At 44.2% G+C, this 16,221-nt stretch overlaps 1 protein-coding gene across 1 annotated transcript in view; it reads right to left on the bottom strand.

Moving 5' to 3' along the window:
- phyhiplb (phytanoyl-CoA 2-hydroxylase interacting protein-like b) overlaps positions 1-7,532 on the bottom strand; it is a 32,764-nt gene extending 25,232 nt beyond the window's left edge. Inside the window, exon 1 of the mRNA XM_042083500.1 lies at positions 7,065-7,532. Within this exon, the coding sequence (XP_041939434.1) occupies positions 7,065-7,170 (106 nt within the window). The 5' untranslated portion in view covers positions 7,171-7,532. The remainder of the gene's footprint in view (positions 1-7,064) is intronic.
- Between the last annotated feature and the right edge of the window lie 8,689 nt (positions 7,533-16,221).

Below are 16,221 nucleotides of genomic sequence, written 5' to 3'. Positions count from 1 at the left end.
AGATAGAGGATAAGATAAACACAGTGGACCAGTGATAAGTAAACAAGCCTTCATGATATATAACACTAGGACTGGTGGTTGACTAATCCGTTTCTAGGAGCTTTCCACTCTCTGAGGCACCTTAGCTGGTTGGGTAAAGAATGTCGCAGCCATGGTAACGAGAGATGGTTCATCTTGTTTGTCAGTTTAGGAGGGGGGACATGCAATCGGCAGGCAACAGGTCTTAATCCTTCCTGAGCCGCCCCCCTCTCACTAAATACCGTGTCAGGATTTCAGTGGAGTCTAGACGTCGGTAAATGCTCCCCATAACAACGCCACCCTCGTTGTATTACAGCATTACAGCCTCTCGGTTAAACCATTTATTAGAAGCAAAATTGTGTGTCAAACTGACAAATAGACTGAAAGATATGGTATGCACTAAAAAAGCTGACAGCTGATTTCTGTCAATGACTGGGAAAACATTTGGTTTAATTTAACTAAATCCCAGTTTCCAAACATTACATGAACATAAAACTGGGTCCATTTGTATGGTTGTCACATAGAAAGTCCTAGACACCTATTTACTTTTCCTACTTTTTCCGACTTTCAACTTTTGTTTTTAAATTAAGCCTCTCTTATCCCCGTCTGTCTGCTGTTGTCACGTCTCAGCAGATGCCAGCGCCTTGCTGCTGATGACACCTCTTAGCTGCGAAGTCACGGTCAGCCAGGCTCCTCTGGCAGCAAATCCAGCACTCCATAATCACCAGATAACATTCCAGAACACTCCGGATTTCCTCCTATTCCAATTTCGCAGGGGCCCATGCACACACTGGGTTTCACCTCGGCTTGCCTTTACTGTCTGTCCAAAATGCTGTTCAGCTAGTTTGGGTCGGCCTTGCTGAGTAAATGATGCCTGCTTGATTAAAGAGGGGGAGAGGAGGTTTTGTGGTGTGTGGGAGGGGTTGGCTGACAGTAATGGAGGCTGATTTGTGGAGGTCAGACGGGGGAAGAGGGGGAGCCAACGCTGCATGGCCTCCAGAGCACTGCTGCATCCCTGACACATTACAAACACACACACACACACAGGTGAGGATGCAGGTGAAATGTCCGAGCATTTGGTCCTGTATGTGCTGAAACTGTTCTAAACAGTGTTTTCTTCAGTGGTTAGGAAGATTTTTTCAGTCGCCTGACCCACCTACCTTTGATCTCTCTCTCTCTCTCTCTCTCTCTCTCTCTCTCTCTCTCACACACACACACACACACACACATTTACACACACACTGCTGATTGCTAGTTCACCGCAGTGGGATGTGCACAGATGCCTCCTGATGACTGACTCAGTGGGCTAAGTTATTTATAAAAACACTTCTGATAATTGATTTGTCCCAGCGCTTGGTAAGGAGAGCACTACAGGAGAGGAAGCAAAGCCCTACGGTGTATGAGGGCCTACACTATGTATCACCATTCTGCAATGGAACCAGCACACCCACTCCATGGAACTACAGAGTGGAAGCACATACAGCTCAGATAGGTTAATTTAGTCTATTCATCAGCAACCTGCACCCATAATGACTACAGACTATCTATAAACACACACGCGCACACACACAAATATTGACACACAGAAACATACACACACACACACACACACATATCGACACACAGAAACATACACATTGCACACACTCTACATGCTTGAGTAAGTGTGTGTCAAAATGAATGTTAAATCAATGTCCTATTGCACTGAAAGCCCAACACTTTATCCATAACGCATAGCCAGGCTTATAATAATAACCCCACTATAAGACTACATGAATTGCATTACCGCACCACAAAACTGCAATAACGCACCCCTCAGTGCCAGGCTGATGTGCTCAAATGGCAACTCTTAATGCAATGCAGGGAGTGAGCTGATAATGCAGCATCCAAATCTATAAGCTGTCAGGCTGTCCTCTTTTCAGGGCGCCGCTTCCTGGAATGTTCATTCCTCCAATCACTCTCGGCTCCCCGTGTGCCCGCCCCCCCGAGGGCAAATGTGATATTTTCACGGGTCATTTGAGAGAGTCTCATCACATTACCTTACGTCGAGCAGTGGGGCCTCAGCCAATCAGCCTCTGAGATTCAGAATTGTTTTTTGTTTTTTCTAAATTGCTGGTACCATAATATAACACAACTGCAGGATGCAGAGAAATGAAAAAGAGGCTATGGCTTGTTAAGATGGAAGTCAAACCCTGGTGTGGTCCTAATCCGGCCCAGTTGCGGCCCTGGTCCAACTCTGATCTAAACAGCACTGATCTGGTCCCAGTTTGGCCCTCATTCGCACTCACTGTGATCAGGCTCTGGCCCATGCCTACTCTCGCCCCCATAAAGCCCAGATCTGGCACCGATCGGTTGCTCTCTGGACCTGGTCTTCTCTGGCGGAGACATTCTGTTCCACCCCGGTCAGAGGGGAGACGTGAAGCAGTGGGGTTGGGCCAAGAGTGAGACACACACTGTTCCTTGGACGGCCGGCGAGCTGTGAGACATGCTGTGTGTGCGAAGCCTCAATCTCTCTGCCAATGTTGTCATACCACTCTCTCTCTCTCTCTCTCTCTCTCTCTCTTTCTCTCTCTCTCTTTCTCTCTCTCTCTCTCACACATACACACACACACACACTCACACAGATGAGAGAGAGAGAGATGGCTTTCAGTAATGCCACCATATTAGCTAATGAATTCGACAGATTTGTTTTCTTAATACTGTTTTTTTTTTGTGCATGTTTCCAAACAGTGTGTGTGAGTGCAGTACGGGGTGGGTGTTGGGATGCCACTCGGCTCACGTTAACAACTCTCTGCACTCTGGGTTTGCTATGTTGTTTTTACCATGCAATATGGTCAATGCTACCATTTATGGTACCCTGCGGCATATGTTTTCAAAATGTGTTCAACATGCTGGCAATGATGATTTTCCATCAGTCATTTCAGTCATTTTACATTTCAATCAATTATTTGTGACTACTCATAGCCCTTTTGAAATGATAATATACACAGTTGCAGAGTACAGTATAGCATGTTTTAAATATTTTAAACCATACACCCACCACTAATGACCTTCTAACCAATATAATATATATATATATATATTATATTCTTAATACGGAATAACTCTATAATGTGGCACCACTAGATGTGTTTCTTGTTTGAAACTCTCAGCAAATGTCCTGAGAGACAAATGGCCTTCATCGCCTGTTTGAACAGAACGACTTCATAATTGGCTACCAGTCAGTCCGCGCAAGCATCTGGCTACAGTAATCACTCCACACAGAATGGAGTCCTAATGATGAATCGGCCCCTTATATGCTCCAGAAATGCCTTTTGTCGTGTTTGTTTATCTCTTGCCGCAAGCGTGGGCAGCACAATTAGCAAATTGATGGTGCGCGCTAAAAAGTTCACATTCATCTCAGGGGGCTCGACTGTCTGGGCAGATGGCAAGGTTCCTGGAATGGCCTCTGCTCACACAGCTGGGTAAGCAAGAGCACACACACACACACACACACATACACACACACACATACACAGACACACACACACACACGCAGACGCAGACACAAACAGACACACACACACACACATACAGTATACATGCATAAACACACATTCACACGACAGATACATTGGTTGTCAGTCATATAGAACAAATACACCCACACACACATAAACATACACATGGGCCTATACACATACAAAGGAGCACAATACACAAAGACATGCTCTTACATTCACACATACTTGTAAAGACATCTCTCTCTCTATCTCACCCACTCTCACATACACATACACACACACACACAGGCACACACACAGATGAGAGAGAGAATGTGCACACACGCACGCACGCACGCACGCACGCACGCACACACACACAAAGCCTTGCCCCATCTGGTGGTTGCCAATTACTCCTGAGGCATTAACCACCGCCCCCCTCAATCTCCACCCACTCATCTACATATGTAAATGTGCTGGCAGCTGTTGGGATGTCTACAGTCAGCTCCTCTACTGTATGACCAGCCTTAGACCCAGCCCTTAACTCCAACGGCCTTCTCCTCCTTAGATCCGGCCCTTAACTCCAACGGCCTTCTCCTCCTTAGACCTTTTTTTCACACAGATCTCTGTTTCTCGAGGTCACCGAGTACTGTCAGTACAACCCCCCCCCCCCCCCCCCCCCCCCCCCGATCAATCGGTTCTACCTAGCTTGAGTTGCTGCAGCCAACAGCTAGAGCTGCCAGGCAGCTATAGTGCCACACTGTGGGGGCATGAACATAGAGGCTCATGGAAGATCTATGTGAAAAATTGCCGGAATTCTCCTTTAACTCAAATGCCCTCCTCATCCTTAGACCCTGCCCTCAACCCAAATGCCCTCCTCCTCCTAGACCCTGCCCTTCACTCAAACGTCCTTCTCAACTTCCACAAGCTACAGCCACAGCGCTACAATTACAATACCAATGTCAACGCTACCTGGGGAGTATGTTTAAAGGTAAAGTCCTTGATCCTGGTGAAACATTGTTGACATTTAAACACAACAGTCAATCATAGCTAGTGTGCACGGGCAACACAAACAGAATGGAGGGAGAGAGAAGAGAGAGGAAGAATGGAGCGAATGTGACATTAAAGTCCACTGTAATTGAGGGGAGCACCTTTAAATCAAAGTCTCCTTTGCATTTGATCTAGAAGTCTAAAATAACCATAGTCACTTGACATAGCCAAGTGTTGCCGAGTAATCTCAATCCCTAGAGAGCGTGTTTGCTTCAATACCTTGCCTGTGCAGCATGCCTTGGATTAGGGCCTTGTCTAGAGGACGACACGCAGGTGCCATCTTAATCCTCCCACCATGACCTCACTCACACATGACTATGCAATCCTCACAGTCCAAATGAACAGGCTGCACCAGTCTATGAAGGCCTTACCTGACTTGGGACCTGCTAGAAAATTTGGGCTCTATGACAGACAATAATATATTTAATAATAGTAGGGGGGGGGGGGGGTCTCTGGTGGCCCCCTGTCAGTGCTGGGCCCTTAAAATGGTCAAATTATCATAACAGCCCCCCTCCCCCAGCGGCACCCCTGGGCCTTACATACGACACCACACTGTTGCTGATTCAGTGTGGTGGTTTGCTATGAATATGTATCACGACTACACCTTTATGAATAGAATCCACTGACAAACAATAAGGATGAAAAGCTACAAAAAGAGATGAAACAATGCAAATGATTCTGAGTGAAGTTGTTTTTCCGACATCCTCAGACAGGGCGAGAAACAAGAGAATGGGTGAACAGACGAGGCTAAACAGAAGGGCTCGCCATGACTCACGTCTGCGTTTCATCTCACAGAAACAACAGTGCGTTTCTCCCTCTTCCCTGAGCCACATGTCTGGTACTGAAAGTAGTCAAACTTGAGAAGAGAGTATCACAATGATGGAACACTATGGAGCGCTAGACAAGTCTGTGAGCTTCGCAGCCTTCACAGCCTCCACGGATAGGAACAGAAATATCTCTTCCTCTCCGCACGACTTTTTATCACTTCATCTCCGACCGTCTGGAAGCATAAAGGATTCTTGAGTTCATTATGTGCTTCGCTTCATATCAGACGTCGCCTTGTGCCTCACGGCTCTGGGGCGTGGAGGGCCTAGAAGGAAAATGGTGCACACTCCATCCACTCGTTTACCCACAATTCTCCTCTACCTTCACAGTTGAATGGGAAATAGGCTGGTCAATGTGAACAATGCGAACACACTGACACCATGGTGAGTGGAGGGTTAGGCTCGGGGGGATAGACTGAATAGGCAGGAAATGGCATGAATGCCCATGTTGTTGCACATTTAAGAAAAGTGACTCTTGTGACTAAAAAAGACAGCAAATTAGAGGACGAGAGTTTTTTTTTTTTTTTACAAGAAACTGCTTTTGGCTGGGGCTGTCAGTGAGAGCCTTTTGTCTCTCTCTTTTTCAATTTCCTCTCTATCTTTTCTTCTCTCATTCTCACCTCACTCTTTACCATCTATATTTCTCTCCTTTGCCTTTCTCTTTCCTGGCGCCCCCCACCCCCTCTCTCTCAGCCTTGTTAGAAAAATGGCTGGGGGACTTCAGGTTATACAGAAGAATGGAGAGGCATACAAAGTAGCTATTTTGAGACACGTGGTGTGTGTGTGTGTGGGGGGGGGGGGGGGGGGGGGGCATGTTTTTCCCAAACTCATTCTAATTTTGGGCTTGCGTTCATACTACACAATTCATTATATTTTAAAAGCCTCTACATGTATTTCCAAGTTCCAAGATGGCATAGTGTTCCCTTCACATTTGAACCTACTGTTAACTTGATGGTGACCTTTGGATTTAAATTGAAATCCTATAGCTGCCCTATAGGCCGCCTTGGAAGCATAAAAAATGGAAAGATATACTCGTCCCATGCTCAACTTGGCTAAAGCATCCTATCGTAGTCTACACTGTGCAAGGCGCACAAGGCGCATGAATCAGCGAAATTGCCATATTTCTTCAAAATCATATATTGATTTGTTTCAGGAATGCAGCCAATGTTAACGGGCGTATCTTGTAACGTCTCTCAAATTGTATACATAAACTACTCGGGTTAAAAGTTATCGGATAATCTCATTGACTATGTTATTTGCTATTTATATTGACGGGGTGAAAACTGAAAGCTTTTCCCCTTTGCGTTTGGACATCACGCCGGAGGTCTGTGTCCATGGTACTGAAACAGCATTTCCTTTACACTGAAACAATGCCTGCAAGATGTTCTTACGTTAACGCATGCCTCTCCATACATTTCCATTAAAACAGGATAAAAATACATAGCTTGACAGACGAAACTGCAATTAAAAAAGGAATCACCAACAAAAGATTGGGCTACATTGCGAGTCTAATTGCGAGTTATGCTCCTCAGTGAAACAAACCAATGGTGTTGGTTTTGTCTAATGTTTTCCCGTTACCTTACTCCCTTAGGGATACCCGACTACCACCGGCAAATGATGGATACACCAGTCAATCACAACGTACACAGCCCGTGCCACTATAGCGCTGCGCGCGTTAGGTGACTCTTACCCTCTCTGTCACACAGCTGAATCGCCTCCAAACTCAAATTCTTGATCATGTCTTCACACGGACTCGTGGGGCTGCTAATGCTGTGTCCCATGCGCGGAACCTCCATTTTCCGTGCGTTTTTTTCTTTTCGTCAGCGTCCTTTGCCGGGTGTAATTTTGATCGCCCGTGCCGCAGGATTGATCTTCACCTTGAATACAGAGTCCACTCGCGTTTCTCTTTCGCTTGCTCTCACCCTCCCCTTTTCCCCGCTCCCTCAATGCTGGCGGAGGAGCGTCAGCGCAGCGTCACGGCCGCTCCATAAGGCGCGCATTTCTCTCTGCGACATCGAGGCAAATTGGAAAAATTGCGCCGAGACAGTGCGGAACACAGACTGATTGGGTATCGCTGAGCGTTCATGAATGAAATGAAACGTTAACGAGCCTCAAGTGTCTCTGTTCTGCCGATGAACTAACGAACGAGGCCGACGGATTAGTGAATGGGAGCTTAGAAAGTGAATTGAACGACTCCTTACATAACAGGATTAGCCTACCCGATGGTGGCCTCTGGTCAAGACGATTACTTCGAGTCTGAGTCAACGATGTTTCAATAACTGTTAAAAAGACCTTTTAAGCAAAAAATGTAAAGTTCTGTCCAACTGGTCCCACTACTCACCAACCTCTCCCGGTCCCCACCATACATTTGATGAAAGGAACAGTTTGGGCAATTGAATGGCAAGGTGATCAGGCATAGTAGGCTATCCATTATCCACATGGAAGGTATGCTCATTACTGAACACTAAAGACTACAAAAGAATGATGCAAGTTGGCTCTGCTTATTTATTCACAAATGAATTTCTTGGTTAAAGACCTATGAGATTGTAGAAGAATTGAGTTATTATAGTTTAGGTAGAAAAACTTCAGTTTCAGTGTGATTTGCAGTCTGTTGTTTTGAAAATGCCACACATGCCATGTCATATAATAAGCCTCAACACAACAGTGATATTTGAAATAACATTAATTAAATTCAAGTTTAGTTATATAGCACATTTCATATGGCATACACAGACTCAATGCGCTTCAAACATTGTGTTGTGGTGTAAAGCCCATGGGGGCAAGTAATGCATTAAATGCACACACACACACACACAATCACACAGCTTGGTTAAGAGTGGGGTCAGCTTTGCCTCAGCTGTGTGTCTCATTCTCGTGTGGTGAGTCACAGAGAGAATGAGAGAGAAGCGGTGAATGCACCTGAATCCTAATTAACGCTGCATTGTGTCGACGGTCCACTGGCAAACCATGTGATTTTCAGCACACGTTTTAACCACTAATGGAAAAAAAAATTGAGGAACAAAAACATCCAAAAACTGAACACGATTTTATTAAATGAAATAAAAATGAATGCATTTCCATGTTCAATTATTTCTGCCCAAAGCTGAAATTCTTGGGCAAACCTCTGACTGAGTTATTGGATGGTGGGCTGACGTTACAGCAATTTGGCAGAGTGATGCAAAATATGGTTATTTACCGTTCTGAAGTGATAGGGGAATGGAAAATGGAAAAAGAATGAGAGTAGAGAGAAATAGCTAGATAGGGAAAGAAAAAAATGTAAAAGAAAAAGAAAGAAGCAATAAAAGAGAGAGATTTCTGGCAGAGTTCTCTGCAGCTGTCCATGATACAGGCTACAGTAAAAAGCAAAAATCCAGCTTCTAAAATAAAACCACTGCTTTGGCAACACTGCTTTGTAAGAGCCATGCAATTAAGCACCTTTGAATTGAACTGACTTATATGCATCGTAACACACTTCTACCTGTCTATTCCATGACTTTCATCATTTTGTTATATCAATGTTATTGTTATGTTATTTCACTGATGACATTTTATTGTTGGAGGTCAAGCTGGTAAACTCTCCTTTCCACTCTATCCATCTCTCTACCTCTTTCTCTCCATCCCTCTCTTATTCTCTCTCAATGAGTACTCTGTCTCTCTCTCTTTCTCTCTCTATCAGTCATCTCTCCATTTCTCCATGACCTTTCTCTCATTTGAATAACCTATCAATTCCATGAAGCTCATGCATTATATATACGAGATGTGTGTGTGTGTGTGTGTGTGTGTGTGTGTGTGTGTGTGTGTGTGTGTTTGTGCATGTGGTTTAATATGTCTGACTAACTGACCTTGTCTGAGGAATGGGGTGGGGTGGTGGTGGGGGTAGGATGGGGGTGGGTAGTCCGGCCGTCTCAGGTGGCGACAGACTTTAAATATGCTTGTCCCAGTCTGAAAGCAGACGTCCACCACAATGATTAATTTCTCTAAGCCTTTCCACCGGCTGAATGCAAGAGTCAGTGGTGGGCGTTATTGAAGTCACATCAATTCCATGCTTGTCAAATGAAGAGCAGTGGCTGATTCACAAGTCAGGGTGTCCTTTTGTTTGTGTATCGGCAGAGGAGGCAGCGAGTGTGAGTTATGACAGTCAGAGCTGTTTGGTGAAGACGTGACACACCTGAGGCTCAGGTACACGCGCAAGGTGTGACTGTTAGAACAGTAAGGTGGTGATCGATGATCGAGGATTTAAACAGTGAGGTGAAGATAATGATGATTAGCTGACAGAATCAAGCTGTACATAGAGGTTAATGTTTGTTTTTGGTCTAAAACATGAAAAATGACAGACATTCATAAAAGACTAACCTGTGAATGTGAGGTCTGCAGATATGACTGTTTGGACTGTAAGGTGTAGATATGATACAAATATTTACTGTGTTGCTATAGAATCATAACCATAATGTATACACACAATATGTGACATACAGGTGTATAGCATATAATATATAATTCAGTTATCCTATATTATTCATTTCAATGCCATTTGATTTCCTTATTTGATTATTGATTATTTGGTTATTGATTTCCTTATATTTGATTTCCACCAATATATTCAACACTGGTTCAAGAGAAACTAAACAGCCTCAGCCACATGCCCCCACAGCAGTCCACTATTTATGCACATCAATACGTGTGTGTGTGTGTATGGGAAGAATGTGAATTGAATGGTTCACACTGTGGATGCATGGATTTAGAAATGCAAGGTACAGTATGTCAGTGTCTCAGAGAACATTACAGTGCACGTATGTAAATAGAATCCATCCCACTGCTAGAACACTAAGGTACGGGCTATGGATGTGAGATATGACACTGCTAGAACACTATATGGACTATGGACGTGAGATATGACACTGCTAGAACACTAAGGTACGGACTATGGACGTGAGATATGACACTGCTAACTATGGATGTGAGATATGACACTGCTAGAACACTAAGGTATGGAATGGACGTGAGATATGACATGAATGGCAGTGTGCTCCCTGCTGGTCTGGCTGCACGTGAGCGGTTGTAGAGCTGCAGGGAATCATGGGAGATTAACCAGAGCAGAGCTGCCCCCCTCTCCTCTCCTCTCCTCTCCTCTCCTCTCCACCCCCATCCTCAGGGGCCAGCTGAGGCGGAATGAAATGCCGTTAAAGTCATCACTCCGCCCCTCCCCCACGTGCAGGACCACTGCAGCCACAGATCTGCTCAGCTGATTCATGACTGCAGGAGAGGATACTCGTGAGGGGTGCTCACAATCGACACTGGCTCTCTCTCTCTCTCTGATACACACACTCGCTCTCCTTCTCTCCCATTCTCTTTGGAGGCAAATGAAGAAGGGGAGGGTTAATAAGTACAGCCCCTTACATTACTGTACAGAGCCACCCACCCATACCAGCCCTACATCTCTCCTCTCCTCTATTGCCTTTACCTCTACATTGCCCCTGTCTTACATGTAGCCTGTTGTGCACCTGCACACACCAATCCATTTCTCCTCCCCTCTTTGGCTCACTTTCATCTGTCATATATTATTCATCACCCAAATGGTAATCTCCTCATGTAGCACGGTCCATTCCACTTCTCTCTCCACGTTGCATTGTTCTTAACATGCACTTGATATGATTTATTTTGAACAGTATTCTCAATCACAAGCCCTTACATATTAGATGATGAAATTCACCTGCTCATTGTTGAAAAATGAATAGAATTTTGAAGTCACTGTGTATTTGTCAACATTTACAGGGAATACTATTGACATCATCACACATATTATGGGATATATTCACCCTCACTTTACAGTTTTAAAGGAGAATGTTTTGGGGGGCCACCCAAAATGAGGTGGCGGGCCGTAGTTTGGGGACCACTGGTATAAATCGTCTTGTACGTAAACTACCAGTGCTTTTTCAAAGTTCTCAATGTCTCGTTTTAAATGTCAGGGCCCTCGGAAGTCTACCAATGAAGTGTGGAGATACATTGAGCCTCGTAAATGGTGTAAAACAGTGATTTATTTGCATGGCTAGCCCGATGCCAAAGCACCATCATTGAAAAAGCTGTTGGTAGCATCGGCTAACTAGCGCCAGATTTTGGAGTGCAGGGAAAAAGCCGAGATGGGCTATGAGACATACGTTCACACTCGATATCATGTTTCAACACACTTTAGGTCAATATCACACCGGAATTCTCCTTTAACTCAAATGTTTGAAATGTCGTGTACTCATCTATCTGGCTTGCATGAAGTGGTTAGTACAAGACTGAGCATACATTTGAGCCTCAGAAAGAAAAATAGTGACACACACACACACACACACACACACACACACACACACAGAGTCACTGAAGCATGGAGTTCCTGATCACCCCATCCTCCCTTCTCTCCTCTCCACTTCTTCCATCTCCTCTCCTTTCACCTCCACACCTCCCTCTCTCTCTGCCACCTCCCTCCCTCCTCTCCTGTCTGACACCATCCTCCCTCATCTCCTCCCCTCTCCCCTCCTCACTCTTCCATCCCTTCTTCTCTCCTCTCTGTCACCTCCCTCCCTCCCTCCATCCTCCCATTCCCTTCTCCTCCTCTACATGCCTCCTCCCTCCCTCTGATGTCATATCTCCTGTCCGTTCAGCCACTACGACACTCACTTCTGCCACAGATCAATGTCCACCCTCCTCTCTCTTTCTCCTCAAAATGGGACTTTTTGTCACAGTGGACAGACTTCAAATGACAATGTGTTTGCAAGAGGGTGCTTAAAACCTGCCACTGGTCTGATTTAATGTGAAAGTCACACATTAATTTAGAATTAGTTCTATCCCGTTTCTTTCTCTCTCTCTCTCTCCCCCCCCCCCCTCTCTCTCTCTCTCTCTCTCTCTCTCTGCATTGAACACTTCCACAGATAACACAGAATACAGAATTATAGGATTTCACAGGATTTTCACAGAATTTCTCAGGCGTTTCTCCTCTCTGGCTGATATGTGCTCCATGTTACCCTGGTGCAACACACTTGATTTTAAACAACTTCCCTAAAATCATATGAATGACACAAACTAAAGTTATAAAAAATATATTGGTCAGTGACTTAATAATAATATAAATTCCATAGCAATCCATAAAAGCATTTCCAAATCAGTCCATGTGTCATGTCAAACACACCAGTGGAAGCAATGAGAACATCTCCCGCTCCATGTTAGCATGCCAGGGACTGCGGAGTGGATGACTAGTTTCCAGTGTCTGTCAAACCAGGGCATCTCTCACCGTGAAATTCAGTTTTGCAGTTGAACATTTATGTCTCATAAATCAGGTAAAACAAATCACTGCCATTCATATTTATTCTGCTCTTAAGGTAACTGCTAATACACTGCACATATTTATATTTAATTTATACTCTAAACCACCTTCTGTAAATCAACTGTATACTATACTGTCTACACTGAACTTTATTGTCCTGTCTATGCACCACCTGTCTATACTTTGTATATCACATTGCACTTTTCTGCTTTTTTTGCACTTCTGGTTAGACGCAAACTGCATTTCGTTGTCTTTGTACTTGTACTCTGCACAATGACAGTAAAGTTGAATCTAATATGTTGTTGTATGTGCTTGCCAGAGTGTGACCCTGGTATGGACTGAGAGGGTGAAGTGGTCCTCTTTTCATTACAGCATAATGCCCTTGATTGAATCAGGTGTGTTCAGTTAATCTAGCAAAGGCAGGACTAATGCAGTTACCAAGTAGTGGTGGTGCTGTTCCATAAACAGCTCTGTTGTTGTAGCCTTGTAGCATGTGTGTGTTAGTGGTGATTAGGGACAGGTGTACTCTGTGTAAAGGGCACTGTGGGTAAGATGCTGCTATGTGTGTGTTATGGTGATGTTGGTGTCTAGCACACTGCTGATGCTAGGGTAGTTTCCATTTAGTGAGTGTTGATGTGAAGGGGACACGGCTGTTCTACAGCTCATAGGAAAAGGGTCCTCTTTTGTGTCATGAAATCAGTCCCAAAGGAGAATGACATAGATATGGACAGACTTGTCCCTGTACTAGTCAAAATTCGTCCTAGCACCTTGTCCCTAATGGACTATGACCACAAGCCTGTCACAAGAGATGAAGGATAAGATGCTGGGGAAATGGTGTTTGTAGGAAACATGGCCTGTTTACAGTAACGTGCTGATGTGTTGATCCTGGGAGGTTGCAGGAGCTCATGCAGCTTGTCCTCATATGATTTGTGCTGTGCATTCCAGGAGATGTAAGATGCTTAAGGGTGTTCAGTGAGCCGAGAGTAGAGAAGCGGACTAGGTGAGCTGGTGTGGGCTTAACTGAGGCAGTGCAGACACACAACACGCTCTTACTCTGTACTACTCATGCACAGCATAGTCATAGTTTATTTCACTCCAGAAACAAAGTAACCAACATCATACACAAACACAATTACAAATAGGTGTATTCTTGTACTCAAGAACAACAACATACAGTACTTTAAAAAGAACAAGACATATTCTTGCTCTCAGACACAATGACACACATGGCTAATGAGAAACTGGAGAAATGTATGTGGAGTATTCAGACAGGATGATGATATTGAGAATTAGGCAGACTGATGTCATTTATACCACGGGAGAGTTTAAAGACTAGGTTATGGTTCCTAGGCCTAGACTTTTTTAACTGACTAAAGTATTTAGATTAAAGGTATTGTTCATGATTTACATTTTTGAAAAAAAGAAACAGACTTGCACTTTGATGACTTGCACTTTGTTGCCAGATTGGTTTGTGTTGCCAGATTGCCAGGTTACCAGGCTGGTTTGTGTACATTTTGAGGTGTTTTTTAATGCTTTTGTTGACACTTTGGAGGGCCTGCAGAAACAGAGAAACACTGTTTACGTTGTTTGGAGACTATTCACGCTGCCAAAAGTTACTTATTTCTACTTATCATAAGGGCAAATATTGAGCAGTGTTAGTGTGTTAGTGTCAGTGTCTGGGTTGAATAATGATGATTTTGACATAGCGGTGGTGAAGGGGGGGGGGGGGGGGGTCAGCTGGATGCCTCTTGCATAACTGGGAACAATTTGACAGTGTCAGAACCTCCTGATGCTCTGCCTTGATCAAACACACTCACAGCCAGATCAGATTATCGCTGCATATGGACCGGCTTATGTAAGCTCCACCGTCGGTGGCAGGGGAGGAGTGTGTGTGTGTGTGTGTGGGGGGGGGGGGTGTCAGGGAGAAGAGTGGGGGTAAAGAGAGGGAAGAAACAGCTAGTAATAGAAAATACAATGCCACCCAGAGGAAGAATAAAAAAGGAAGGATGCAATGAAGCTCTTCAGTACAGTAAGACAGTGGCATGGAGAGGACAGGATGGATGACATAAAGCAGGAAAGTGGATATCAGACTGTGAGTGAGTGAGATAGTGAGATAGTGAGAGACACAGTGTGCTGAACATCAGATGAAGATGAAGATGAAGTGGAAACCCCTCATCACTGAACACTATTTACAAAATAAATGAGCATTATTTTTAAAAGCATTATTCTGCATTTGCCATTAGGCATGCGAACGCATGCACACACACACACACACCATCTCCTGAGAAGCACAAACTAAACTTCCTCATTAGTTGAGTTATTGAGTTATTCTAATTTATTAGATTAGTTATTCTAATCTAATTTGCCAGTGAGAATTTATCCCTTGAAGATTCTCACAAGAGAGTGGACGTTTCCCTGTGTGTGTGTGTGTGAGTGTGTGTGTGTATGAGTGTATGCGAGAGAGACAAAGAATATGTGTGTGTGTATGTTTGTGTAATCGTGACTTGTCTCTGGCCTTCATCAAGGCGACAGGCTAAACTTTCTCTCTCCACCTATCAGCTGAGGGGACCTTCTCTCCTTGTCTCTCCCACTGGGGCTGATTGCTTAATACATGACTGGCGCTTAATTAAAACTGTCTAGACGTATTTTGCACATCACACCACTGCACTGTCAGTGTGTCACAAGGTTTGGTCAGTGCCTTTTGCTGACCACCAGAGACCAAGACAAAATATTAACTCTGGAGGACCCAGCCAATTCTTGGAATAAGATCCCAAATAATTCCCTGAAAAATCTTCTAAAATGGCTCTGATGATGCATTGCAGCAACATAATAAGCCCTCTAAGTTTAAGAGATTGATTTTGAGTATTTCTGGATGTTTTGGTCAGAACTTTATACCGTATGATTTACGTAGAAAATTGATCGTTTAAAAGTAAGTTATGCTTTACAGACCTTCATTATGAGATGGTAAGAATGATAAGTAATTTTGGAAATGCATTCAGAATTCAAACAGTGATCAGTATGTTCCTGGAATAAAAAGCTTTGGTCAGCCTGGGCTCGAAACAATATAACAGCAACTTTTCACCGCCGGCAGACAAGAGCTTTGTAAATTGTTTATCAGCTCACCAGAGGATACATCTTGAAACAAAGGACGTTACTCGTCTATAAATAAACGGTACAGAGAATGAATAATTTATGGATGAAGAGCCGTCTACCTGTCCTCAGTTAACAGGGTTATGCTATACTCCCCCCTAGTGTACAAGTCTGTATTGCACCTTTGGAAACACAGCAAGCCTACCGCGCCCTATTAATTTAGTCCAATCAATTAAGCTCTCGCATAATGCAGTCAGGAAAACGTCTCATATCAACATAGTCATTATAGTTGGCAGTTTCGTTCTTCGTTTCTTTCTCTCCACATTGTAAAAGTCAGCCCGAGAGAAAACCCACTGTGATTACTGAGCGAGTTTAAGTGAAAGGCTGAAAAAGTCGAGACTGGCTGCGGTGCCGCGGAATCCCGTTCCAACCTTGGGCCCCCTTGTAGACG

Source organism: Alosa sapidissima, chromosome 24 (assembly GCF_018492685.1).
Source record: "Alosa sapidissima isolate fAloSap1 chromosome 24, fAloSap1.pri, whole genome shotgun sequence".
Taxonomy (NCBI): domain Eukaryota; kingdom Metazoa; phylum Chordata; class Actinopteri; order Clupeiformes; family Clupeidae; genus Alosa; species Alosa sapidissima.
Note: the sequence above shows the minus strand (reverse complement) of the source record. Positions and strands in the feature narration are given on the sequence as shown.